General features: G+C 35.5%; 4 protein-coding genes across 7 annotated transcripts; 2 read left to right on the forward strand and 2 right to left on the reverse strand.

The window, feature by feature from the left end:
• Positions 1-822: 822 nt before the first annotated feature.
• On the forward strand, positions 823-11,065 carry LOC145605936 (KH domain-containing protein At5g56140-like). Of its 3 annotated transcripts, none has more exons than XM_081662003.1 (8): positions 823-886; positions 1,382-1,505; positions 1,820-1,905; positions 4,167-4,312; positions 4,957-5,076; positions 5,183-5,302; positions 10,175-10,318; positions 10,422-11,065. In XM_081662003.1, the coding sequence occupies exons 1-8, from the start codon at positions 853-855 to the stop codon at positions 10,569-10,571; spliced, it is 924 nt and encodes a 307-aa protein (XP_081518129.1). In that variant the 5' UTR covers positions 823-852; the 3' UTR covers positions 10,572-11,065. The 3 variants fall into 3 exon arrangements, with proteins under 3 accessions (XP_081518129.1, XP_081518130.1, XP_081518131.1); XM_081662004.1 differs by having other exon boundaries at positions 5,186-5,302; XM_081662005.1 differs by lacking the exon at positions 823-886 and adding an exon at positions 1,142-1,283.
• A 456-nt stretch (positions 11,066-11,521) lies between these two features.
• LOC145605235 (putative calcium-binding protein CML21) lies at positions 11,522-13,528 on the reverse strand. Its single transcript, XM_081661277.1, has 5 exons — positions 13,313-13,528; positions 13,028-13,235; positions 12,701-12,906; positions 12,438-12,612; positions 11,522-11,902 (listed from the first exon to the last, which is right to left on the reverse strand). Exons 2-5 carry the CDS (start codon positions 13,227-13,229, stop codon positions 11,775-11,777), a joined length of 711 nt encoding a protein of 236 aa, XP_081517403.1. The 5' UTR covers positions 13,230-13,235; positions 13,313-13,528; the 3' UTR covers positions 11,522-11,774.
• Positions 13,529-17,315: 3,787 nt separating this feature from the next.
• Positions 17,316-18,078, forward strand: LOC145603439 (GPI-anchored protein LLG1-like). 2 transcript variants are annotated; one of them, XM_081659348.1, is made up of 3 exons: positions 17,316-17,453; positions 17,535-17,600; positions 17,686-18,078. In XM_081659348.1, the coding sequence occupies exons 1-3, from the start codon at positions 17,366-17,368 to the stop codon at positions 18,054-18,056; spliced, it is 525 nt and encodes a 174-aa protein (XP_081515474.1). In that variant the 5' UTR covers positions 17,316-17,365; the 3' UTR covers positions 18,057-18,078. The 2 variants fall into 2 exon arrangements, with proteins under 2 accessions (XP_081515474.1, XP_081515475.1); XM_081659349.1 differs by having other exon boundaries at positions 17,547-17,600.
• A 161-nt stretch (positions 18,079-18,239) lies between these two features.
• LOC145603438 (actin-related protein 8-like) lies at positions 18,240-26,464 on the reverse strand. Its single transcript, XM_081659347.1, has 11 exons — positions 25,815-26,464; positions 25,673-25,743; positions 25,534-25,601; positions 25,280-25,341; positions 24,859-24,956; positions 22,588-22,669; positions 20,853-20,995; positions 20,097-20,245; positions 18,941-19,074; positions 18,736-18,854; positions 18,240-18,553 (listed from the first exon to the last, which is right to left on the reverse strand). Exons 1-11 carry the CDS (start codon positions 26,200-26,202, stop codon positions 18,473-18,475), a joined length of 1,395 nt encoding a protein of 464 aa, XP_081515473.1. The 5' UTR covers positions 26,203-26,464; the 3' UTR covers positions 18,240-18,472.
• Between the last annotated feature and the right edge of the window lie 488 nt (positions 26,465-26,952).

Here is a 26,952-nt window from a genome sequence, read left to right on the forward strand (position 1 = left end):
GGAATTAGCAATTGTAGTAGAAAAACATAAATATGCATTGGTTCAAAACTTCCTATCGCATCGGTAAGATGCAAAAAAAGTAAAACTTTCGCACCAGTTCAAAACCGGTGGCTTTTTTTACTTATCGCCGTTTTTTTTGTTTTATTATTTTTTATGTATAAGATTTGCCATCGGTTGCAATAATAGTAATAATAATACTAATAATAATTGCAATTTGAAAAAATGGTTTAATTTTCCTACTCCATATTATCGATTTTCTTAAAAAAATAAGGTTGAAAATTAATTAAATTTTAATTAATTTAGACCAAAATAAAAGGAGATGACATATGAATTAAATTTTAAAATGAAAAAAATTATTAAAAATATGATAACGAATTGAATTAGGAAATTCGAAGACTTTGTCGAAAAAAAATTAAATATTTTGGTCTAAATGTCGCCTGAGAATAATTTTTTTACCAAATTGTCGCTTGGAGTTAACTTTTTTTACCATATTGTCGTCGGAGTTATTTTTTTTTTACCAAATTGTCACTAGGGGTCTTTTTTATTTACCAATCTGGTCGATTGGTTTTTTGTAGTCTAACTAATGTTAATAATAACAAATTTAAAAATTACCCCGGTAAAGAAAGGTGTTTTTTTTTTTGAAAGAGTAAAAAAAATAAGGTAATTTGTACATACACAATGTCGTATTACATTATGTAGACACACATATACAATAATACAAATACATGGTAGAAAAGTAAAATATGAATAAAAAAAAGAAATATGAACCATACATTAGAATAAGTAAGCATTGATGATACAAGCCTGTATGAGAGTGAGTGAAAAACAAGAGAGAAGAAGAGTAGCTAGGTGATGGTGCACAAGTTGAGTTGCAACATTAAAAGCGGTATATACTACTCTTACTTTTGCTGTTAATGTAGCATCACTATAGTAGTGTCGTGTTTTCCTCAAGTTAAAGATACTCCTAAATCCTGAGGAGGAGTTGAAAAAGTTAAGAAGGAGTTGAGAAAGTAAAATTTGTTACCCAAAACTCGTATTTATGTATGTAAAAAAATACTGGTATGGAGATTTGAGGGTAGGAATTTAGGTTAATAATGATTATTATTAATTTATTATTATTACATGAATAGGGATGCAGATTAGTAAGTAGTGACCGACGCAGTAGTAGGCTAGTAGTAGTTGGAAGTGAAGAGTAGTCCGTGGAAGTGGGGATTGATAGATAGAAAGAAAGATAGAAAGATAGATAGATTGATTGATTGGGTTTGAAGATTGAAGGCAAAGTTGTAAGGGTTTTGGTTGGGTTCCATATTACAGTACATGTACATGATTGAGTAGCTCCTTATTTATATCCTTCTTTATTTCTTTCTCTTGCTGGATTTAGGTAAGCCGGAAAGAATGGCGTCGGGCAGATACATGTCATATTCTCCGTCACCGTCAACAACTCCTCACTCTCCTCACATCGCTGGTCTTCGCTCTGCCTCCTCCACTCTCGCTGATCAAGAGAAGTATTTTCTCTCTCTCTCTCTCTCTCTCTCTCTCTCTCTCTCTTTTAGATCCATACACTCGTACTTCTGCTACTGTTTTTTTTTGTCAGATCTCCGATTAACTCATTTCATTTTATCAAATCAACAGATCTCTCATTTTGATTTTTGTTTAATTATTAGACTACTGTATTCATCAACTCATCACTTGTTTACTTACTATAACATCAATTAAATATGTAATCCTGATCTATCAAAATTTTCATTTATTTTCGGATGATATTATTTATGTCAATTTCGATGATTTCAACTCATCGGACTTATATGTATGTGGACAGATACCTTTCAGAATTGTTGGCTGAACGTCAGAAAATCGGTCCTTTTTTGCCCGTGCTTCCCTACTGTTATCGTTTATTAAATCAGGGTGAGTTCTTTTTTTTTTTTTTTTTTTTCAATACTAGCTTCTCCATAACTTGCTAACCACCTCATTAATCACACCTTAATTTAAGCCAAATGCACTCTCCTACAACTGTTTCTCCAATTTTCTTGCTTTTCAACCTATATCTTTCTGTTTTTTCATCCCATTAGTGTCTTTGATGTCTCATTTCTATTAAACCATAAGCATAATTCGTAATCTTTCAGATTCGTACCTTCAAAATGTCATTGTTGATAAACCTTAACTATTACCATAAAAGTTACTAACTTAATGATGTATAGCTAATCCCATGGAAAGGAGAAAAATTATAACTAATTTAATGTGTTGACAAGCTTGGTGAATTGCATTTTGTTGGAGACCTTGATCTTAATTGCTAGTTGTTTTGCTCTCTTTATAGCATTTTAACCGGAATAATTCCTATTTGGCAAAATGTCTGGTAGATGATGATGGAGGGGTAATATAATCCATTCATAAACACTATATACGAATCAAGGAGAGTTTTCCATGTAACATGCATCTAGAGGCTGTGTTTTTATTATTGCTGTGTCCAGAGAGTGGAATATCAGCATAGAGGTCTGTCTGAGGGAAACCGATAGACTCATCAAGGATCACTGTGATAAGTATTAATTGAGATGACACTCACTCGGATTTCCTAATATTCCCTCATGCTTCAGTGATGCTGTGTCCAACTTCACTCTCACTCTTTCTTTCTCTCCCTCTTTCTTGTTGGGTAAAAGTTAGCCTCCACTCATTCTCTTTCATATATTAAAAGTCCTGAGGTGAGAGTCCTACCTATCTTTCTTTAGCATACTTTCTAGAGCATGGCTTTCATCATAATAGCGAATCCATGTGACAATTTGTTGTTGCTTCTCTTTTTATGGTATGGTATTTTTAAGAAAAGTATCCTTCTCGATCTGTTTTCATAATGCGTGTGAGTATGGGACAGGCAGAGTCTTTGATATTATCTATTGTGACATTTATCTTACGAAAAGAAAGGCTGAAATTCCTTTTCAGATTAGTGTCCTGGTGTCTATGATGAGCGTCCCTAATAAGGGTCTTGCATACAATAGACTAGGATGGTACTTTGTGCAGAAAGTTTTCCACCATCGATTCAGAAACACATGGATATTCATGCCTATTTATGACAAATAAGAGTTATAGACAGAGACATTATAATGAGGCATTTGATTAAGTCTACTACTACTCTACTATGACACAGTTAATAATTCCCGATTTTGTCTATTTCTGCTTTGCTGAGAATTTACATCAGATGCTTTTTGTTAATTGTTAGAGTACTTCAATTTTTTTTCCCTTAGTGGCACTAGGAAATCACATCTTTATACCATGGCATTATACTTGTTTCTTAATGTCTTAATCTAACAAATTTTAGAACACTTGTTGTTTCAAAATCTAGACTTTCTGACCATCATGGACAGTCTCTTTAGCAATTGCTGCAGGCATATTTTTCTAGTGATATGCTTGTCATGCTAATTATGGTGGAGATGACTTTCAATTTGTTGTTTAGGGTGTATCAGTCTTTGGTGGATGCTTGGACAGGATAGGATGTATCTTCATTTTAGCAATTATTACTGGAAAAATTTGACTGTTATTGTTGTTCAGGACTTCAGGAGGTTTTGTATACTTGTTTAAGTTCATTTTTTTTAAAAATTAATTAGCAATTGAGGTCATCGTGTGCCTGTATGTAAATTTGGCTGACAACATTACAAGGGTGGTTATCTTCATCCGACCTTATTGTTAATCTCTTGGGCATCTTGGATAGGCTGTGGACAGATGTGGTTAAGATATACATGTATGTTCGTGGAGAATATTCTTATGGAATATGTGCCAATTGAATCTCTATAATGAAAACATTTGGAACTACCTCTTGTGTCAGTCATTCGAGAATTTATCCTTTTGTATTATTTATATACTCATTTTAATGATTATATTACTTTGAGCGGGTTTGGGAAAATGACTGCTTGTGATGTGGGACATTGGAAGCTTTGCCCAATGATTAATTTTATGAAGATGATTAGTTTATATTTACTTTTTTGCCCTTTATCTGTTACTATATTTATCTTTTCACTCTCCCCCTCCCCCTCCCCCTCATTTGTGTGTGGCCGGGGGTGGTGATGGTGTCTGATAGCTGAACTAACTCGGCAAACTGTATTGTGTTTGTGGTGAATTGCCTACTAATATATAACAAATGCTAACTAGTACATCTGTTATTGAAAATTGACATTGAGCAGAAATATTGCGTGTAACTACACTGTTGGGGAATGCTTCAATATTAGATCAAACTGGGCTTGATCATGCTAGGCCTCTGCCTTCTGGAGGAATATATTCAAATGGAGGAGCAGATATGAATGGATGGGCATCACCTTTCCAATCAGAAGTACGGATTACTGACCATTAACACGACCTTTAGTTTTCGTCAAATTTTACTGTTTAAAAATTTTTACTGACTCAATTGTTGTATCTTAGTGCTAACATTTTGTTGATAGCGTATCCACTCTTCTCATGACAGGCAGTGATGAAGCTAACAATATTATGGAATAATATTAGGTGTAGGTTGGACTACTGCTGTGAAGAGGGATAATTCTTTTTATTTTAACCCAAGGCATACTAATCATTATCCTTGATCTCATAAATCAATCTGCCCATGCAATACTAAAATTCCAGCCATTTAAAATTTTATTCGAAGAGGCGTCAGAAAAAAGAGTTCCAGACTCTATACTTTAGGATCCCTCCCTTCAGTACCTTTTTGTGGGATTAGTTCTTCTAAACATGGCCTTGACTTCAGACTCAATTTCTGATATGAGCATTTTGGTGGTTTCTGAAAATATTGTGGACCTGTACCTGCACTGTTCAAGAATAGATGTGGTTATCAGGTCATCCGGGAGTTTGATACTATGTTGACTTGTTATTTTCCTAAATGGATATTCCCAAATCTCCGTGGACCCTCTGTTAGATATCGGGAACATGATTCCTTTTTTTTTGTTGTGCGATTTCATTTACAAATGTTATATTTCTTTGCAGATGTCTGGTCTTTTACACCAGTCTTCAGCTCAGAACTGGCTTGGTTCTCATGGTAACTCGTCAGGCCTTATCGCGAAGAGGACTATCAGGGTGGACATTCCTGTTGACAACTATCCCAATGTATGAAGTTGGTGTGGTTCTTATATAATTTGGTTATGTGGTCTTGATTATTGAATGATATTTCTTATACGACACAATCTCATTGTACCTTTTTTAATCGCTGTAGCAGTACAACTTTGTCGGGCGACTGCTTGGCCCGAGAGGAAACTCTCTCAAGCGTGTTGAAGCTACTACTGATTGTCGTGTTCTTATCAGAGGACGTGGCAGCATCAAGGATCCGGCAAAGGTAATCATTATTGTTGCTGTACTGTTGTCATATATGATTTTGTTAATTTGCCTTCATGCTGCTGCAACTCATTCCTGTGCACTTTGTGTCTCCAAGAAAGTAATTAATTTGTGTGGAATGATTACATATAAGGTTTTAAGTTAATTAATTTGGAAAATGTTTGTACAATTGTGCTGATTGTGTGTGTAACATGGTTTTACTGGAATTTTGAACACTAGAATAGATGTTGCTTCATTGCCTTTTACAATGAATAGATGTATTGGCACAAGTCCCAAAACCCCTTTTTGGAAGAATGTTTATAGGAAAGTTTTTTCTGGGAACATGGAACAATTGCAATTATGGTGGAAGATATGTTTGTAGGAACTATTTTTTGGGAACATGGAACAATTGCAATTACCATTATATTGTATTATAGAGGTTGCTACGTTTACATAATCATTAATCAAGTACCATTGTATTGTTAGGGAGAAGTGGAAAACTGAGATTCTTTTTATCAATTGTTAGATTTTCTATTGTAATGCTATAATTCATTGAATGTTAGATTTGCTAAATTTGCTTTCAATCTGGCTTGGATTTGTGACGAACCACCATTTAGATTGGCGATTTGGCGGATCTGAAACCAGAATTTGCTCATTGCCCTTAGCAGATTTTTGCACCCCTGGGACTATCCAAATTTGTCACATGTAACTGTTATTTTCTTGTATGCTATGTAAATGTGAATAATATGCACTGTCTTAATTAGTCCCTCCGTGGGCTCCGTCCCATATTATAGTTTCCGTTTGTAGTATTTCACTGGAATGAAGGAATGAGACGAGGGAGTGTGTGATGTACTTGAAATTTTACTAATAGTACAATAAAACAAGTGTGCAATTAATGCACCTTTTGGAGTTTTCTGCTGAATTTTTTGGTAGCATTTTCTGCTTATTTGTTTAGGCAAAACCCTTCCTTTTTCTTCCAGTTACTGTCGCTGCCCCCACCTACCACTAACGCCTGGAACCACCACCAACACCCATGCAGCTCCCACGGCCACCAAACCCACCACTACTTCCCTCGCCTTCCTCTGCTTAATTTAAAAGCCCCTAAATCAATCAAATCCTCTCAAACTAAATCAAAAAAAGCTATGGAATTTCCTCAATTTTTTTTTTTAATTTTTTTTTTAATTTTTTTTTTTTATAAAAGGTTACTTTAACTCCATTTTCTTCTTCCTTCATACATACATATACATAGCAGGATCAAATATACATATCAAGCCCGAGAAATCTGCTGCCTCTTGTCAACCCACCCAAATTAGCTTCGAAAGTGTTTTTTTGAGGGCTTTAATTTGCGTGAGTGCTTTATACATCAATCTACAATTTATAGGTGAGAATACTCTTTAAAATTCGAGGACCTTGATATTTTGATGAGAGAAAGGAGGCAACGGTAGGGTACTTGGTGAAAAATGGGAGATTACTAGAGGAGGTAGAAAATGAAAAAAAATAAAGTCAGGAAATGAAAAAAGGAGTTCCCAAGTAAATGAAGTCAGAAAATGAAAAAGGAGTTCCCAAGTAAATGAAGTCAGAAAATGATGGGAGTAAAAGGATGCGTGGAAAAATCCAAAAAAAAAAAATCAATGTGGGAAAAAAACTTGGGGCAAAAAGGATGAAAGTGTATTGGAATTGAATAAAGTGAGGGTATTTTAGTTATTTCATAGCACCTTAAGAAAGGAAAAAAATGAAACAAAGAACAACATTTTGGGACATCCAAAAAGGAAAACAGGAACTGTATTTTGGGACGGAGGGTATAACAAACATGATTGCAACTTGGCAAGTATTGCTTAGCAACTCTAAGACATGGTTCTATTCGATAAGCATTATGCTTAAAATACATCTTCTGTCAAATTATTGCATCCCTTGGTGATATTTAACATAGGGTACGTTCAATTCAAATTTAGAAATCAAATCACACCGGATCACCAGGTGAACTGACCATAGCTACACTGTAGCTACAGAAAGAGGTCATGCAAAATTGGATAATTAAATCTCGTGAGTCATAATATTTGTTTCTGCCTAAAAAGAAAGCCAATTGTTGTTGGTTGGTGGGTTGACGAAGGAGTCAAAAGCTTATTGGGAGGTGGCCAGGTCATGAGGTATACTAAGTATAAATGTTGAGAGGAGCTGGAATGTTGTGAACTTGCATCTTTACTACGTCTTGATTTGTATGCTATTAGGTTAATATCACAAATAGTCTTGATATTCTTGTACTGATGATAATGCTACTGGAATTTGATTTTGGTTGCATTGAGATTGTATATCTGGATGTGTGTACACTTCATCTATTGGTGGTTGGATGTATATATGAGGAATGGATTTTGAGTTATGTTTAGTGTAGCTAATAATAAGAGAGAGAGAGAGAGAGAGAGAGAGAGAGAGAGAGAGAGAGAGAGGTCCCTAGAAAGGGGTAGGAAAAAGATGAAAATGAAAAGTGAGTAGAATCCAAGAAAATGGGTTAGTATAGTTTATTAACTATAGCTTATTGTGTATTACTTCCATCGTATACTATTGCAACACTTATATTTTTGTACTATTCATTTACTAACTTTAATTGCATAATTTTTTACGATGTAGTAATTTATTGAAATAGGATGAAATCAATAAAAATTGCTCATAAAAAAATTTATTTCATTTCATTATATTATATTATTTTATATGAAGTGTATTCTTACTTCTACCTCCGTTAACAGTTATTTGCAACGAAAGGGACATGCGCGGACTCCTAGGCGAAAGTTTTAAAACATGATTATTGAAATATAAGGGTAGTACTTAAGTATTAATCTAATTTTTAAAAAACCACAATTAACCAAAATCAATAAACCACCAAACTCAAACCTAGATTCACCACCACCATTGAAACCCAGAACCCACCAAAAACCACCACCACCGAAACCCAGAACCCGCCGAAAACCACCACCACCGACACCCAGAACCCACCGAAAACCACCACCAACAAACCTACTGAAACCACCACCACCGAATACCACCAACACCCAGAAAACCACCATCAAAACCCATTGAAAACCACCAAAATCCACTAAATACCATCACTGAAAACCACCACTATAACCTATCGAAAACAACCACCAAACCCACCGAAAACAACCACCAAACCCACTGAAAACAACCACAAAAACCACGAAATCCCCAATCGAACCACCCCCTTCCCCCCACAAATTGAATTAATCCCAACCACCACCACCACGAATTGAATTAATCCCAACTACCACCATAAAACCCAACACCACCAAGACCACCCACAACACCTACGAAACCTTACACCACCTAGACCCCCGACACTTAGATCCACCCGCGAACCCCACAAAACCTTGACCACCATATCCACGATACTCGTGCCGCCCAAAACCAACTCCAATTTTAGATCTCCATGGAAGATGGGGATGATGGAGGAGTGAGATTTTGATGGTGGAGAGAGATTTTGATGGTGGAGGAAAAAAGAGAAATTTTGTTGATGAACCACGAAGGGGGAGTGAGATTTTGATGAATATGATGATGAATGAGGAGTGAAAAATGCGATGAACTAGATGAATGTTGAGAGGTTTGTTTTTTTACAGATTTGATTTTTTTTCTTTAGAAGATTAGATGAGTTAAGTTAGGGTTATAATAGAGTATAGTTAGTGAAATAATTAAAGGAGTAAGTTGGTTAAGTGAGGGTAGTTTGGTCATTTCAAACAAAAAAACTTACCAAAAGAGGAAAAAAATCAGTTTGTTGCACATAATAGATAGAACCTGTTTTTGGCAAATGTTGCAAATAACCGTTAACGGAGGTAGTAATTTAAAATTGTGATATATATGTTTAAAGTTGTGCATTGGCAAGCTTGCTAGTGTGAGTGTAAGGTTTTTATTTTTTTATTTTTATTTTTTTAAAAATATATTTTTAAAAATAGTTTGATAGAGGAAGTACTTTTTTTTTTTTGGAACGATGATAGAGGAAGTACTTATCTACTCCGTATTTGTTACGTAGTAATTTTGATTATCCCATTGTTTGAAATTTGATTTTACACAATCTCATTATCTTGGACAATCACTCCCTCGCTAGTTTTTACTTCATCGGTTCATAATATCCCTTTCTCCCTCATCTACAGCTCTACCAAACCCAGAATCTCTCTCCATCACCACTAAGCACTTCTCTATGCTCTAGCTACTTTTTTACAAATGGCATAGCATCTAGGTTGCAAGATCTCGAGAATTCTTCCTCACTTCAAACTTCAAACAGTTCTAATATGCTAATTATATGATGATATCTCGATTGGGTAGGACTTCATATTAATGAAAGGATTAAAGGATGATTAAGACATTAGTAATCTAGAGGCAAATAATTGTTTGAGATTCGTTAAGGTCATAGATATTAACACATTGTTTTTTGAATTCTTAGTTTTTTCCAAACACCTATTTCAAATTGAAAGAAGGATTTCAATTTCTAAAATTCCTATTCAAGCATATAAAATGAAATCCATTTTCCCAAAAACAACCCATTGTCATTTTTGTGCATTTTAAAGTCATTTCACTGTAGCATTAGCCAAGCTGTACTGAGCATTTGAAAATAATTCTTTAAGGCAGTGGCTTTCAATGAACGAAATTTATTTTGGCTGGTTCTTTGCATAACTTATAATTGATGTAATTATTTATCGCAAATTTGCAGTTTGTGGATGGTGAAATTAATCTTTTTTGTGTATCCTTGTAAATTTCTGAAAGTATTGCGTGTAGTAAAAGAGTTTTGAGATCAATCACTGTGTGAGAAATTACTGCATGGTATATCTGTATTTTAGTTTGTGTAGAAATACTAACACAACTATTCTTGTATCATCTTTTTTTATCAAAGGAGGATATGATGCGGGGAAAACCAGGGTATGAACATCTTAATGAACCCCTTCACATACTTGTAGAGGCAGAATTGCCTGTAGAAATAATTGATGCCCGCCTGATGCAAGCACGTGAGATACTTGAGGATCTGCTCAAGCCTGTGGTATGTTATTCTAGGGGCTACAAAAACTTAACCTTGTGTTATGTTATGCTTATAATTTTTGGACCTTAAATGGTATTTTAACAATCTCATCTTTCTAAATCAGGATGAGTCTCAAGACTTCTTCAAAAAACAGCAGCTGCGAGAGTTAGCTATGCTAAATGGTACACTTCGTGAAGATGGTTCTCACATGTCTGGTTCTGTATCTCCGTTTCACAACAGCCTAGGGATGAAGAGGGCCAAGACCCGGGGGTGATAAATTATGGTGGGATTCTGGAGAATTATTAGCTATGAAGGGCAAACTGGACATTCCCATGCTACTGGTACTGATGTACCTGCCACAGTGCTTCTGAAGTCCCAACTGCCATCGGGGCACTGGTGCAATTAGTGTGCCAGTTCTATTTTTAATGTAATGGTAAATCAAGCATGTTTAGCATCTAGTCTGGGTGGTTGAGGTCATAATAGCTTATATTCTGGAATGACCAGTTGAGTTTAGATGGCTTGCGTTTGTATGCTTCTTTAGGTTAGTTAGAAATCTGCCTTTCAGTCTTGTATTATGGAGTTTTTTTTTATAATGATATTGTGAAAGTTTTGGTAGGGTAATGGTAGCTATTATTATATGGTGTGCTTACAGTGGAGAGCAGAAGCACTACCCATATAGATGGGTTTGAATGTCTGGTAGCAGTTGTAGACTTGAATGGATTGATTAATGTAAAATTTTCAAGTTTGATCATAGATTTGAGATCTTACCTGTTGTACATTTTTTTTTGCTCTAATTTTTGTTTTTGAACTCGTTTTGAAGCTAGGATTGTGAATTGTGATGAGGAAACCAGGTCTAAAATGGGAATGATACTGAATAAATCAAAAGCATACATGGGAACAATATTTTCTGAAATAATAATTTCTAGAACAAGCATTCTTCCCAGTGCCCTAGGATCATTACGGGAGAATTCTGGAAGACGTGACATGGAATAATAATGTGGTCGGTCCTTTTTGAGGTGAAGGTAGTAGATCTGACTTGGTTTTTGGAGGCATTGAAAATCCTGCGGTATAAGTAGTTGTGCTGTTTCCAAATACTCCGTAGTACCTTTATGGCTTTATAAACACAGGGGCAGGGGTAGAGATTTTGCCTCCTGCTCCTTTGGCTATGCTGCTCTCCAACTTGTAATTTATCCCATACTTTATGCTCTCAGAAATTACAGAACATGAAATTCAAAACCAAATATATTCAGATAGTACATGCTCTACACTTGTTTAAGTCACACCGTTACAAACAAGTGGGTTATGTACAATGTGAGCAACAACCTTGTGCTGTTGAAAAAAGAAAAACTCTTCCAACATTCTGTCAAAACAAGAGTCTGGGTGCAAATACCATCCACCTAACCAGCTTAACTAATTGCTGTTGAAAGGTATAGTACATATGATGGAAAATTCTAAGGAGGATCTAAGAAAGCATTATCTAAGCTTCTGCTTCATCCTCGTCTATTTCATCCTCATCTTCAGCTTCATCAATACCAACCCAACGGGTGAAAGCAAATAGAAATTCCTTGAAGTTAACCATTCCATTTCTATCCCAGTCCATCTCTTCTGCAGTAGCACAGCAACACATGTTAGGAATTACGAATGCAGAGTAAGATTCTATCTAAACATGCAAGACTCTTTTAGTTGCAGTTGCACAACACAAAGTGTTGATGGAAGCCCCTACTAATTCAATAAACATCAGTGCCACAAACAGTCTCCTGTTTAACATTTCTCACCAACCAAGATAAACTTAATCCTTGCAGAGGCTGATCACCTGTATGGCTCTATGAGAGATGATTTTAAAGACCCAGTTCGGGCAAGCTAAGGTGCTAGAGGCACTTGATCCCCACGGCTGGATGCCTAATGAAATTCAGTCAAGCATCGAGTCCTTGTTCCCAAATCAGGTGTAAGGAAGTATTAAGAAACTGTATCGCACTAAAGCAAATTGCAATTCTAATAGATGTGTTTCCAAAACAAGTACTCCTAATAAAGAATTATGTTTCCAAAATGTTTGGAGTGGAGAGTATTACATACATAGTAAAATTGATAAGATAACAATGATGCACACTAAGAGTAAAGAGTAAAGAGAAAGGATGCTGACCAAATCTTTTCATGGCGATTCGTCCTGAAGAACGTTCCCCGGAGGTAGTTTCATTAATAGCCTGAATCATCTCAGTCTTGCTGACATAGCCATCCTTATTTTTGTCCAAAAAGGCAAAAGTATCAACAAGGGTCTCAAAAGTGGCCTCCAGATTGGGCAAACCCATACGAGATTTCTAGATAAAGAGAAATCAGTCAAAGATTCATTCATTCATTCATTTATAGAAACATATAAATAAGTAAGAAGCAAGTTTAGAAGGATACAAGTTGAGCCTTAGAAGAAGGATCCTCCTGAAGAAGGTAGACAAGACAGAGAAGGACGATAAATTCATTGAATTTGATGCCCATGTCCTCATTAATATCACATGCCTTGAAGAAATCATCAATCTCTTCCTCGCTGAAACTAACTTGTAATTTCCGGAAGCAAGCTTTTAGCTCATTGTGATCGATCACATCGTTATTATCCACATCTTCCGATTCAGAATTGATCCCATCACATTCAACATTCAACAACCAACCAGGTCAGGTCAGATCTATCTAGGACTACGACTAAAAACATCATAACAAAGACATTTAATTAAAATAAAATACCAAATTGTTGAAAGATAGCCTTGCATTTCCTAAAGCTTTGATCGATTTTAGGAAACTTGAGAATGATGGTGTTGAAGGATTTCATGGCAGTTCCTTTAGAAGCTCTCTTTTGCATAGCTTCAACCATTTTAGCTTCTAATTTGGTTTCTGGAAAATAACTTGATTTTGGTGATTCTGCAACCACACCCAGCGCACCTCCCATATTCACCTGATTATAAAACATCAACATCGGATCATCAGTTTCACAAACATCCATTTCTTCATTCACTTCTTCTAAATGTTTACCTGATTACGGATCAAACTCTTCTTCTTCTTCTTCAATAATTGGATTTCCAATAACTCCTAAAAGATCGGAACTTTCGATGGCAATGCTATTCGCGAAATAATTAATTTTTGGGGAAAAACAAAAGCTAATGAAGAAAAGCTAATAATTAATTAATTAACTAATTAATGTTTTGTTGGAGTTAAATTAAAGCTGAAATGTTACGACACCTGGAGGGGTTTGGACAGATGGAAATAAAAAAGATTATGGTGGGGTTTGATGGACATAACAACTCCCAACTCATTAACTTGTTTGGGGGTTTGTGCTACACCCACCACCTATTGTCTCTTTCTCATTCTACTGTATTTTTTTCTTTCTTTTTTGAAATAATTTCCAACCATGTTATTATTGAAGATCAAGTAATGAAGTAGGATAGAAAGTTTGCTAGTATGCCAGACACAAATCACAATGTCCTCATCACATTGATAAAATTGAAGCAACTATAATAAGTATTTAATCATTCCCAACCAACCAAGATCTTCCATACTCGTATAATCCTATCTCCTTAGACAGCATCATCACTCGTATAATATAGCCTTAGCGTGTTCTTTTTTTTTTTTTTTTTTTAATTTATTTTAGGAAATTTTGTCAAAAAAAACCATTTATAACACCTTTTTTGTTGGGAAAAACCTTATAAAATTTTTTTGACAAGGAGAAACCAGATTGCAAAATATTTTTGTTGAAGACAACCAAGGGTCATAATCCGGTGTTGATTGGTCCTTTTCCGGCATTGACTCTACATGTGCCGGTCACATGACCTATTTTTTACTAATCCTACCTAATTTCTTCTAATTCCCCCTAATTTTCCTCTTAATCTTTCGTTTTAATTTCCCCCTTCTTATAATTTCCCAACTTCTCTCTCCTCTCTCTTCTTTCTCCTCCTCTATCCTCTCTGCTTGAATTGTCATGGTTTTTTGAATTAATTGCAACAATAGTGTTTGGATAATAAATTCGACCAACGATATAGTAACAGAGGTGTTTAATTGTTGCCTAGTTCATCATATTTGTAGGTATGTGAAAAATTAGGGGTTTTTTTGCCTTTTTTTTTTTTTTTTTTTTTTTTTAATTTTGCACTAATTGCTCTTATCAATCTCAATAATGCAGCATTCATGGCTCCATTCAAACACAACGCAACTCCAACACTTGCCTCCTTCCTTACTTTGGTCTTCACCAATGTAGAGCAAATTCAAAAAAATTTCAGAAAAAAATTACCCTAAATACGAAACCCACCTCAATTGAATTCAAAGCATTATATTAACTAAGCATTATATCGTCGGTAGAAGATGATGGTTTCGGTGAAAGGTGGAACGATGCAGGTCGTGTCGGTGGAAGGAGGAGGTGGTGTAGATGGTGTCGGCATGGTAAAATTGGTGGTGTCGGTGGAAGGAAGTGGGAGGTGTTGGTGGAAGGAAGGCTGAAGCTTCAATGGAGGTGTCGGTGGAAGGAAGTCTACTTTGATGACTAAGCATAGATTGACAAAATTTGTTGATCTAATTGATCAATTGGGACTCCCCCAGCAAAATATGAACAACCTTACCGCTATTAAAAGGAACCAAAAGTGGCCACAAAATTGACAAGTAACATTTCAATGCGGGGGAATTTAAAATCATCAATATTATCATTATCTGTTTATAATTTATACTGTTATAATCGTGGTATCACATTCTCACTCATTACTACTCCGGTACTCCCTATGTACTTAAACAAGTGAAATATATTGCCTTTTTGCACTATTAACCTAATTCATTTTGACTAATGTTTGTAATCTATACATAAAATACTTGTGGGAATTTGTTGTAATCTTCTCAATGAATAATTTATTAATATTAGTATAATTTTTACATATCGGTTAAAGTTTTACATTAACATACGTGTACAAGAGAAACATTTTACTAATTTAAACACAGAGGGAGTAGCATGATTATAGATTACATGAAATTAGCAATTGAAAGGGCAAAATGGTCAATATAATGTAAAATAAAATGCATAAGAATAATCACAATACGCATCCATAGCTAATTGCATAGATCTTGTTAGATTTATTTGTTTTTTTTTTTTATAAAAAAATATCAAACTTAAAAATACATAGTAAATATTTTTTTAAAAAAGCTCCAGGGCCCTCTCTCATCCGCCCCTGCTTGACACGCACTTTTTTTTTTGGTGCAAATGAGGGTATAAGCCTATTTATTCTGCTTGATACGCACTATGAAGAGCCCTAAAAATGGTAAGAGTGGTTTTGGGTTTAGTAACCTAATGAAATGAGGATGCCTTAGTTTCTCATAGTGATTTTGTTTCTCATATCACATTTTCGTAAATAAACCAACAATTTTATTCAACTTTATTCAATTGTAGAGCCCATAATAATGAAAAAGTGGTTGTTTTATTCACGAATATGTCCCTATGAGAAATAAATTTCGTTTCTCAATATGAGAAATAGGGAATCTCTCCTAATGAATGATTCCCAACACCTTATTCAAACATTGAGAAGCCAAGTTGATGATTGAAACCATCACTTGCAGCACTTATTTCTTGAATAGGATTTTGAAATCTCCATATAATTATTAAACAAAATCCATTCTCAAGACTTTATTAACCTGACCTACTAGGAGTTTTTATGGCTTCAAACAACTTACAAGAGATGGTGATTAATATCAAATTCTGTTGCGACTGATCCATATATTGTTGAAAAAATATTACAAAAGTAAATTTTAGCACAATAAGCATAACACGATTAAATGAATTTTTTTTTTGGAGAAGTTGGCTCGACTTGATTAGTTATACACACTCCCTCTATTACTAAAGAGAAATCTCATTTGCTCAATGCATTCATATTTAATTGTTTGTTATTAGAAGGAAATAAATAACAAGGCTTTAAAGTATTCACTTTGCCAATTACAGTCTTTATTAACATGCTTCCTCCATTAAATGTTAATTGCAACAAATGAATATGTTATATCTCACAAGTAAAATGGTAAATTGCTACCTTAAAGGCTTAAAGTACTATTAATTTGTTAATTGACATCCAATTTTACTTTTCGGTCAAAATTGTTTGTCCATTTTTTTTACAACAGTTTAAATTAATTTAAAAGTATTATAAACTACGAGTCTTACTAACTCCTCCATTACAACTAGAATATATTAAATTAAAGTACTTCCATTTTGATCTAATTGGTTTATTAAATAATATGCCATTTGCTTACGAGCATGCGAAGAGGAACACACTATTCTATATATGTATTCCACTTTCCTTTGAACCTGGAGAATGATTTGGAGGATGACGATCAAACAAATTCTGGCAAACATATTAACGAGCTGAAAAGGACTCTGAATGCCTATAAGGCTATAGCAGTATAACATTGAGTAAAGGGGAAATTCCTAACTCCTAACACTGATAAGTTAAACTTATCAAGTGGCAAATATGAAAATAAAATGAACTTTTGTATTATAAAATAATAATAAATAAAAAACAAATAATGCAAAGCTAGTACAGCTACCACTATTACCCTTAGTTAACAAAGTGTAGACTTTCTGTCCATATTATTTGCTAGTTATTAAGGAAGCAAGATAGGTGTTACTATGCAATTACAAATTACTATGCAAGATAGGTGTTAGGAATTGGGCAGTCCTCAAGTAAATGGGACAGGAAAACAAAGCGGTTAAATAACAACACAAACTGAATCACCCTTTTATTAAAGTGATTCGATACCTTTAAGAGTGGGTATCATTGATCCCTTCTTAAGGAAAGAGACCATTAACATACTATAAACCTCCAAAATTGTCTTTCAGAGACTGATACATGATTAGTGGAGAAATTTGGGTAAGGTGGCATAACATAATTCTCCTTAAAAAAAAGGCGACAACGCGTTCACCAAGCTGTGAAGCAAGATACAGAACTGAAAAGGAATCCAGCAGTTGGAGTATTAGTATTGACTATTGAGTATTCTCTCTCGCCCTTTTTATGTTTCCAGTATTTTCTAGCACGCTGAAGAGAGATAAAAAACACAAAGTGCTGAAAAATGGTGACAGAAGTTGACGTCCATAGTTCCAATCTCTTTCCACCCATCATTTTGTTGCTCTTGCTGCTTGCTTCTGCCTCTGCTACAGGTCTGCCCTTTTCCTGATTTTTAATTATTTAAACTATTATTAGTGTAAATTATTATTCCTATGTAATTGTTGATTTTACAGAAACATTTTCAGATCAACTCTACCCTCGCCTCTCTATAGCTCGCACTCTTCTTCAAGCTCAGCAAGGTATATTGGTAAATTATTAGAATGATTTCTGGATATCATATACTTGTATCGGTCGATAATGGAGTACTAAAACACTTTGATGCAGGTTGTCCAGTCAATTTTGAAAACCTGAACTACACAATCATAACCAGCAGATGTAAAGGTCCCAAATACCCACCCAACATCTGCTGTGAAGCGTTCAAGGATTTCGCATGCCCTTACGCTGATCAACTCAACGACCAAACCAATAACTGCGCCACTACCTTGTTCAGCTACATCAACCTCTACGGCCACTATCCTCCTGGCCTTTTTGCCAATGAATGTCGTGATAGCAAGCGAGGTCTCGAGTGCACTCAATCTCAGTCCTCCCCTGATCATGATGCTCCCGCTCCCTCTGCTGCCGCTATCCCAACCATATTTCACCACTGGATCTATTCGCTCTCTCTTTTATTTTTGTACCGCTTATTCATTTCTTGATTCTTTCAACTTTTGCTTCAAATTTTTCGACTTTACTTTTGTGTTGAGTTATCGAAAAACATGCACTTATTTGGCTATTTGCAGTCTGTAATCATGTACACATGTAACCCACTGGTTCATTTAAGTTCTGTAAATTTCTTTATCTTACTCTTGGTATACATATCCAATTCATCCAGATAAGCATACAAAAGCCACTCTTCTTACATAAAACAACCATTTATATTATACTTCGTATACACGTAAAACACTAGTATGGAACAAGTACTTTATTTCAAATTCAGACCACTTACAAGTTGAGATCAATGAACCCTGTAACTTTCAGTATGTTCAGCCTGGTTGCTGTGAACGATCACAGACTGTCATACTCGAGAATAAAATAAGGCATTATAACTTCCCAACAATTTATCATTCCATCATCATGAACCTAAACGGTTCCTTCGATACTTATGCTTCAACTGCTTTTTAGTCATGCACCATGCTCCTGGGAAGGTGCTCAACTACCAAAAAATAAGGGGGTCCATCCGTTAAAAGAATATATGAGATCTGGAGAGCTCAGGTTTAATTTTAATACTAGTACTGCAGGTCTACAATCTTAACAGGATAGGGAAAAAGGAAAAAAAAAAAAAACATTCAATAAGAATAAAATTCTGGTATGTGTCAAAATACAATGGTAACTTACATTGCTTATCAGCCTGGCACCATGCCAGGCAGAATCAACGCCATGAGGAGGAGGAATTACACTAATATCATTAGTTAAGTACAGAGGAAGAAGCTCATGCAATTCTTTCTCTAGCCTTTCTGAAACAAACAAGTTATAGTTAGAAAAAGAAAGTATATATATGCATTTTCAGAGACGCACAATTGACAGTAAAAAAAACTCAAACCAGCTAATCCAGGTAAGCATGCAGTTCCACCACATAACACCACTGTCTTGAACCAATTGTCATCACCCATCAGTTCTGCAGCATGGCAATGTTCCATACAGAGTGCAACTGCCTGGTGCAGTCCCATTGCACGTCTGCGACATAGCTCAAAGCAGTATTATAAAACAGGAAAAAAAATGGCAGATGAGGACAGACAAATTAAATGAAATTTGAGCAGGAAGGGCAAGTAAAATGCACAATGAACTAAAAAGAAGGGGTGGATAATATTTGAACCTGTGACCTTTTTGTCATGCTAGCTCTTTATGCTATGTTAGAGGACCAAATCAACTAAAAACTTAAGCCGATAGTTAAACTCCATGATTGGTTCAACTTGCCTAGTGTCAAACTATCATCAAAGCATATTTAAAGCACATTTCTAAATAGATAGAAGGCTAATTGTATTTCAATTTATCCCATGGTTTCAAACCTTTGTTGAATGAGATAATGGCGCAAATGATAATGTGCCTTGGATGATCCACTCTCAAGGTGAGGCACTCATGGCCACCTTGGATTTTCTATGTGATTGAGAATCCTAACAGCCAGGCACAGTACAGTTCTCAAAATTGTGTTGTCACGTAGGAATATCCACATATAAAGGTCAATTTTTATGTGTAAATGAATTTATGTTTCGAATTATTGATACATAAGTATGAATTAGGTTAATGAGAGTGGTTGGAGACATCTTAAATTTGGGCTTCAAAAAAAAAAAAAAAACCTTATAATTATTTAGTGTGCATGTATCTCATAATAAGTGCCTGATTCACAATGAGTTACGTCAATAATTTATCTTAATGATAATGTACTGGACTAGATGCATCTGCAGCAAAGGGCCATGTATATTGATTTGCTTTGATGATGGCAAAGTGCTTCCCTTGTGTGGATACTATTCTAACAAGAACTTGGTGAGTCAATCCGCCTACACATCATGCTTCAAATGCTATATTGGGACGCACTCCATGTATGTTATTGTATAACAAAACAATAGAGCAAGACTACAAATGTGCAATGTCTTGCAAGCCTTTTGTTGATAAATCAATAAAAAAGGATAGCTCCCACATCCATCTGCAATTAATATTACACTATCACTTTGAAGCAATGATGGTGAAGAAACACTTACACTCCAGCAAGACTTGGTTGGAATAAGATCTCTCCTGTTTGAAAGCGCTCTTTAGACAGTGCAAAAACACCCTCTCTTGGTACTTTATAAGACCTTAGTGTATCTTTAGAAAGTTCAGCTTCATAATCAAGAGCCACATAACAAAGATTCTGTAAGAGACAACTATCATGAGATCACCAAAGATCTCTTGCAGTATAGAGAGCTCTAATAGAATAATAATGCTTCAGTAAGACAGTAACCAGTGAGGGGAAAACAAAACCATATTCCAGGATAAGAAACAGACATTCGTATAATATGTGACACATACATGGAGGAGCATAAGATCCATAAAGAAGTTTGAGCAAAGAGTCTCTTCACCACCTTCCCCCCCACCCCCCCTCCCCCCCTCCCCAAATTTTTTGGACAGCAAACTATAAACTAATTAACATGCTACAATAGAAACAAACGTAGAAAAATCCAGAGCAAAAAGAGCTACAGATTTTTATCAGTGGAGCTCCATAAAACACTATGATAGACCATTTTTCTACCATCACTATTCAGCGTGAACACACATCTATCTAATTAAAAGGTTCCTGAATTTACCCGAAATTACTTTTATCCTTCAGTGAAGCATTTAGACAGAATTCATCATTTAGACCTTTAATTCCCATGTTGTCATGGCTCTATGGAGAGATTCTTTGCTCCTAAAGAATGCAATTTCTAGAAATAAGTGGGATGGGAAGAACAAATTATGATACTTCATACTATAAACATTACCTCCTTAAGTTCGCGAACAGTATACAAAGACTCAAAATAAATGTTCTGCCGCTGCATCTGCTCTCTAAGAAATCCCGTAAGCTTTAATGCCCCCATGCCAACAACTTCAACTCCCACTTTGCGCATAATTTTTCCATGAAGAACTGTGAAAGAAAAAGATCATGGAAAATGCATTAGCAGAGATGATCAAGCAATCAAGTTTTATAGAGTAGCTTAATAAATAAATTAATAAATCACCAAGGACTGGATCCAAGAGAGAAATAATTGAATAAAAGATCAGTATATAGCATACAAATCTTGTAGCAAAAAGATAATATGATCCCTGGTAGATTTCAATCAAAATTATTGTTTACATGACACTTTGGAGGACCGAGTCCATTATTGTACCACCATTACAAACTACATATTCAACATAAAAGGAAAAACTAAATTTGGATGGCGAGCAATAAGAAAAATGTTGAATGATGACATGTCAAAATTCAGTAGCAATATACTTTCGCATTATAGTAATGTTGCAACAAGGATGAAATTACGTTCTCAAAACATGTTTTATATGTTAAATATCTATTGTTATATATGAGTAAAAACAAGAACCCACATGACTACTTTTCTCAACGAATGTGCATATTTTTTGTACATAACGTGCATAAATTTTCGTTTCAGGTTGAAATTCATTTTTGCACATTTAGAAAATAATATATGCACATTAATGTTTCTCATCCTTTTCAGTTAAGAAACTTCTCACTGGATAGGGAACAACATTTTCAAAATTTATGTCACGCAATCTCAATAGTCCCAAAATATCCTCGAAAGCAAAAGTTATAGCCCTTTAAAAGGGGCTCCTCTATTTCACCAGGGCAGTAGTAAACTGCCATCCTTTATTGTCTTTCCAAATTGGAATTGAACATGAATTGACACCCAGTGAATTGCTTCTTCTTCATTGGATAGGGATGAATAATGCATGCAGACCAAGTTTGGGGAGTCAAAATATGTGGGGAAAAAAAAAACCAAGTTACATGGACTTGCATAAAAAATGAAAAGAAAAAAAAAAAAAACTTGTTTTAAGAGCTCATGTATAGGTATCCTACGGATATCTGGGCCACCAAGACATAAGCACTCAAATTTTAGAACACCAGGATTTTCATATGTATAGAGTTTGGATGCTTGTTATTTTTATATTCCTTTGGTGCATGTCACTGGTCATCAGTGCAAGACAATAATGAGAGTAGGCTGGGCGATCACAATTGTCAATTTTTTACAGCAAGCTGATCACATGACACAAGGTGCTCAAGGTCAAGCCAAGGGGACATACAAGTCAGCCAGATATTAAACCATAATCATGACTTTAGGAGTTAAAGGTTCTTAAGTGTAGGTCATGTTATGTTTGGTGCTTGGCTAGAAGAGATCAAAAGATGTACATAACTGTGTGTTCCTTTTCTTAAACCTACGCACGTGAAGACTGCACAACTTGATGATAAAAGCAGTATTAAAATATCATAATTCTTCAAAAAGAAATAAAAAAAATAAATTTAGAGTTCTAAGGAGGGTGTACATTTGTAATAGCCTATGTCCATTGAGAATAGCTAGGGCCTAGGGAGTTACACTAACTTTTGAAAGCCAGTCCAATCCCATAATACTCAAACAAAAAGGTACAGTATAAACAACACATATAAGACCAGATTACAGTGAGGAAAAGCACAGGCATGATGCAACATTAGAAGACAGCATATTATACTTGGCACAACTGATGTTTGATGGAAACCAATGTTAACCACAATTCCTGAAGTTCTCCTTGCAGCATATAATGCTAGAGAAGCCTGCACAAATAAGAAAATATAATCATTTTGTACACTCATATGTCATAATAAAAGAGTACTTTCTAAGATGAAATGACAGCCTATATAATTCCATATATAAACAAATATAGGAATAAATTAAAAAGAGGACAAAATGACAAGTGTCTAGATAATTCCATATATAAATAGGTGCAGGAAAACGTATAACAGTCAATACAATGCATAATAACCCCCTCCCCTCCCCCCCCCCCCCCCCCCCCCCCCCCCCCCAGCATGCATTAATGCATAATACCCTGCACGCATACACATCCATATACACAAAGAAGAAGCCATATGATAGGAGTTATATTCCTAGTGTAAGACAGTAAGGAACCCATTGATTTCCTGTTCTTCGTATTTCAATTTCTAATTTCCTTTCGCCCCTGTCAAGAGGAATAATGTCATATCTACAGTAGATTAGATCCTTGTAATCTGGTTCTGCAATTTGGTACGAAGGAAACAAGCTATATGTGGATAAGACCATATTACCATGAAGTCCTTTGCAAACATGGAAATTTCCTCTCAAATGTTTATTGTGTTAGTGTTAGTGAAAACATATTTGCACAATCTAACAAAAATTCTGTATGAAGTAGCAATGAGGAACCAATCAATCAATTAATCAAATCTTTAATCCCATAAGTGGGGTCGGCTAACATGAACCAAATTTGATTATTCCATGTAGTCATCAACATAACTCTTCCTCCTTCATCCCTTACTATCCAATGCTTCCTCCTCATGCAAATCCATATACTTCATACCTATCCTAACTCCTTCCAACTAAGTCATTTTTGGTCTCCCTCAACCTCTTTTAAGCCCTCCATGGTCCCACTCTTCCACTCTTCGAACCTTGCACCCTTGGGTCTGTGTCTTACATGCCCAAACAACGCAAGCAATTTTCCCTTAGTTTAGCTGCAATGCCTGCCACATCTACCTTCTTGCGAATAACCTCATTTCTAATTATCTCTTAGAGTGTTCCCACACAGTCACCTTAACATGCGCATTTCGTAACATTCTATATCATGAGTAACACTGGTCTTATGGCAATCCTGTAGAATTTTCCCTTCAACTGTAAGAGAATGCTTTGATCGCATAACACTCCCGTGGCCGCTCTCCATTTAAGCCACCCCGACTTAATCCTTTGGGCCACGCCTTGATTAATGTCACCATTCTTCTGGATGATCGACTCAAGATACTTAAAACATTCACTCATAATCAAATCATTTCCATCTTAACTCACCACTTCATTGCTTGTCCCCATCTGAGTACCAAATCGACATACCAAATACTCCGACTTAGCTTAAACCCTCTAGATTCCAACATTTGTCTCCATTGCTCCAACTTGGCAATAACCCCATCCTTAGTCTCATCCACCAAAACGATATCATCCGCGAACAACATAGACCATGAAACCTCATCTTGAATTGGTCTAGTTACTTCATCTAGAACCGTTGCAAAAAGAAAAGGGCTTAATGCAGACCCTTGATGCAATCCGATTGTAGTAGGGAAATCTTTTGTTAACCCTCCACATGTCCTCAAATTTTTGACACATCTCGATACATATCCAGCACCAGGTCCACCTTCGTGGGATACCTTTCTTCAACATTGCCCACCAATACCTCTCTTGGTACCTTGTCATATGCCTTCTCTAAATCAATAAAGACCATATGAAAATCCTTCTTCTTTACCCTATTAAACTCCATCATTTGTCTTATCAAGTGGATTGCTGCTATAGTAGATCTCCCAGGCATAAAACCAAATTGGTTATCCGAAATGCTTGTCCATGCCCTCAACCTATATACTATCACTCTTTCCCGCAACTTCATAGTGTGGCTCATAAGCTTGATCCCTCTAGTTAGAACAATCTTGAGCATCTCCTTTGTTTTTATAGACTAGGACCAAGGTGCTCTTCCTCCAATCTTGCGGGATCCTTGTAATCCCTCCATATCTTGTTGAAAAGATCTGTTAACCAATCAATACCAATATTACCCAAACACCTCCACACCTCTATTGGTACACCATCAGGCCAACCGCCTTCTTAGGCTTCATCTTCTTCAATGCAATCTCCACCTCTACTCTCCCAATCCTCCGCACATAGTCCATGTTGATTGCTTCATCACTCACGGAGGTATGAAATTCAAAAAATAAAAAAAAATAAAAAACAAAAAACTTACCTGATTTATTGCACAAACAGAAGGCACATTCATATCAAAAAGTGCTGAATATATTGCTCCTTTAAGTTGCCTTCTTGATGCTTTAGCAGATTCTGTGTCTGCATATGACAAGAAATTATAGTCAGAAAGGTTAATAGGAATTAATGAATTAAGTTATTTTTTTTATATTTATCGCAATCATTATTCTTACAGACCAAAAACATTGTGTATAAACCCTTTTACATTTATGTACCAATTAAGTATTTTAGTTGAGTAATTCAAAGCTCCGGAGAATATCATTACAGCTTTACAGGAACCAATGTAATGTCTAAATTGTTTGTTATTTGTACTACTACAAGCAGATTTATTTATCTAAAGGAGGAAAACACATTCTGAAACTTAGCAGACAAGAACTGAGTGAAGAAGAAATAAAATGAATTACCATCATAATGACAGATAGGGATAGAAACAACAATGGGTTGAGCGGTAGATTTTACTTGCATCCTGTTATGTAACAAAGAAACAAAAAAAATAAAAAACATGAAAAAAGGCCATCTTATTGTAAGCATTTAAGCATAAAATAGTAGTTGTCATAAAATTGCAAATTGTGAAAAGAATAAAGACAGGGGAAGTTGTGCAGTGTGAGATTCTGAGATAGTATATGTGCAGAAACAGATGGTGAAAGAAGAGAAGAACCTGCTGTAAATGGTGGCATAAAAATGACGAAGTCGAGAGTACATTGGGGCTTCGATATTACCAAATTCCTGCAAGAAATGGAAATCAGTTAAGCAATACAAAAAGAGAGAGCGAGAGAAGGGGGAGGATGGATGATGACCAAGAAGGTGGCAGATCTCCCAGATGGACGCGGATACTTGCTCCAACCGAACTTGCAGTAGCCAGAGCCACCTGAAATCGAAGATTGATCATAAATTGATATTGTGAGCCGAAAGGAAGAGGGCGACTAAAGCTAACTATACCGTCAACAATAACAGCACCGGGCACTTTAGCCCGCTGCCCATAAAGATGCATCAGAGAGACAGAGGCAGACAGCTGGCGTGGCAAATGAGTTTCAGAGAAGAAAATGGAGTCCAAATCCCATAAATTGTTAGGGTTTGTTTGGAAGAAATTTATCCAAAGACGATCGTCAGAAATCACAATTCGTCTCCAGCTTCTGCAAACCACACAAAGCTTGCCGGCGTCTTCTGGCCCTAATTTTCTCAGGATTATTCCGAGCACGTCTTCGGGTAAAACGTCCAAGCTGCCTATGCCTGTTGTTACTCTTGTTGCTGAATTTCGATTGCTGCTGCTGCTGCTGCTGCTGCTATTACCAGGCACTATTGATTCCCACACCTTTCTCAGCAACATTTCTGATGACAATTCTACTCACCATTACTCAACAGTACTATACTCAATTTTGTGGAGGGATGACCGGATGATTATGTGGATGCAGCTCTATCAGAATTTATTATAACTTTAATTTACCAACAAATCCATCAACCTCCTCTCTCTTTCTTCGGATTTCTAACTTTAATTTCCCTTTTTTTAATCTCTATACTATTCCATCATTTTTCCAAACCATGTTAAGCAATCTTCAATGGTAATTTCCCAATTCTAATCCTTATCATTATCTCTACCCAAACATAGATTAACCTCTCACCCTTATCCAACGTTTTTATTCTTTAATTTAATTATGATAGGGATAAAATTATAGAGACGCAAAAAGACAATGTCATGTTTGGTAAATGGTTTTTTGGTTAGCTTTTAGATTTTGGTTTGTTATGTAGTCAAACAACAACAAAAAAAAAAAAAAGTGTTTATTAATTGGCTTTTCACTTAGCGGAAAAAACTAGCTTTAAGCCAAAATGAAAAAGTCAACAACTAATTTACTAAACACTTTTATAAACAACCAATTTAAAAAGTCGTTATAAACAACCTCATTTTTCCTTTTCTTTAACTAATCTGTTGCAAAACCTCTCATCATCCGATTAACAAAATCTAATATTATGTTGCAAGATTTAATTTCCAATTAAACTCTTATCAGAAATTCTCCGAAAAGGTAGGTGTACATTAATTTATTGTTTAACGGGTTAAAGTTATATTAAAAGTATTTAAAGT

This window comes from Chenopodium album, chromosome 22 (genome assembly GCF_948465745.1).
Source record: "Chenopodium album chromosome 22, dcCheAlbu1.1, whole genome shotgun sequence".
NCBI lineage: Eukaryota > Viridiplantae > Streptophyta > Magnoliopsida > Caryophyllales > Amaranthaceae > Chenopodium > Chenopodium album.

Coding starts and splice junctions, on each gene's coding strand:
- LOC145605235 (XM_081661277.1), bottom strand. CDS start 13,229: ATGGGAGGTGCGCTGGGTGTGGTTGCAGAATCACCAAAATCAAGTTAT. Junction 12,613..12,700: donor CTTCTTCTAAGGCTCAACTT/GTATCCTTCTAA, acceptor CTCTTTATCTAG/AAATCTCGTATGGGTTTGCC. Junction 11,903..12,437: donor AATCGCCATGAAAAGATTTG/GTCAGCATCCTT, acceptor GTGCTACTGCAG/AAGAGATGGACTGGGATAGA.
- LOC145605936 (XM_081662003.1), top strand. CDS start 853: ATGGTGCACAAGTTGAGTTGCAACATTAAAAGCG. Junction 1,506..1,819: donor ACTCTCGCTGATCAAGAGAA/GTATTTTCTCTC, acceptor GTATGTGGACAG/ATACCTTTCAGAATTGTTGG. Junction 5,077..5,182: donor CTGTTGACAACTATCCCAAT/GTATGAAGTTGG, acceptor TAATCGCTGTAG/CAGTACAACTTTGTCGGGCG.
- LOC145603439 (XM_081659348.1), top strand. CDS start 17,366: ATGGTGACAGAAGTTGACGTCCATAGTTCCAATCTCTTTCCACCCATC. Junction 17,454..17,534: donor TGCTTCTGCCTCTGCTACAG/GTCTGCCCTTTT, acceptor TTGATTTTACAG/AAACATTTTCAGATCAACTC. Junction 17,601..17,685: donor TCTTCTTCAAGCTCAGCAAG/GTATATTGGTAA, acceptor ACTTTGATGCAG/GTTGTCCAGTCAATTTTGAA.
- LOC145603438 (XM_081659347.1), bottom strand. CDS start 26,202: ATGTTGCTGAGAAAGGTGTGGGAATCAATAGTGCCTGGTAATAGCAGC. Junction 25,602..25,672: donor GGAGATCTGCCACCTTCTTG/GTCATCATCCAT, acceptor CATTTCTTGCAG/GAATTTGGTAATATCGAAGC. Junction 24,957..25,279: donor CCCTATCTGTCATTATGATG/GTAATTCATTTT, acceptor TGTCATATGCAG/ACACAGAATCTGCTAAAGCA.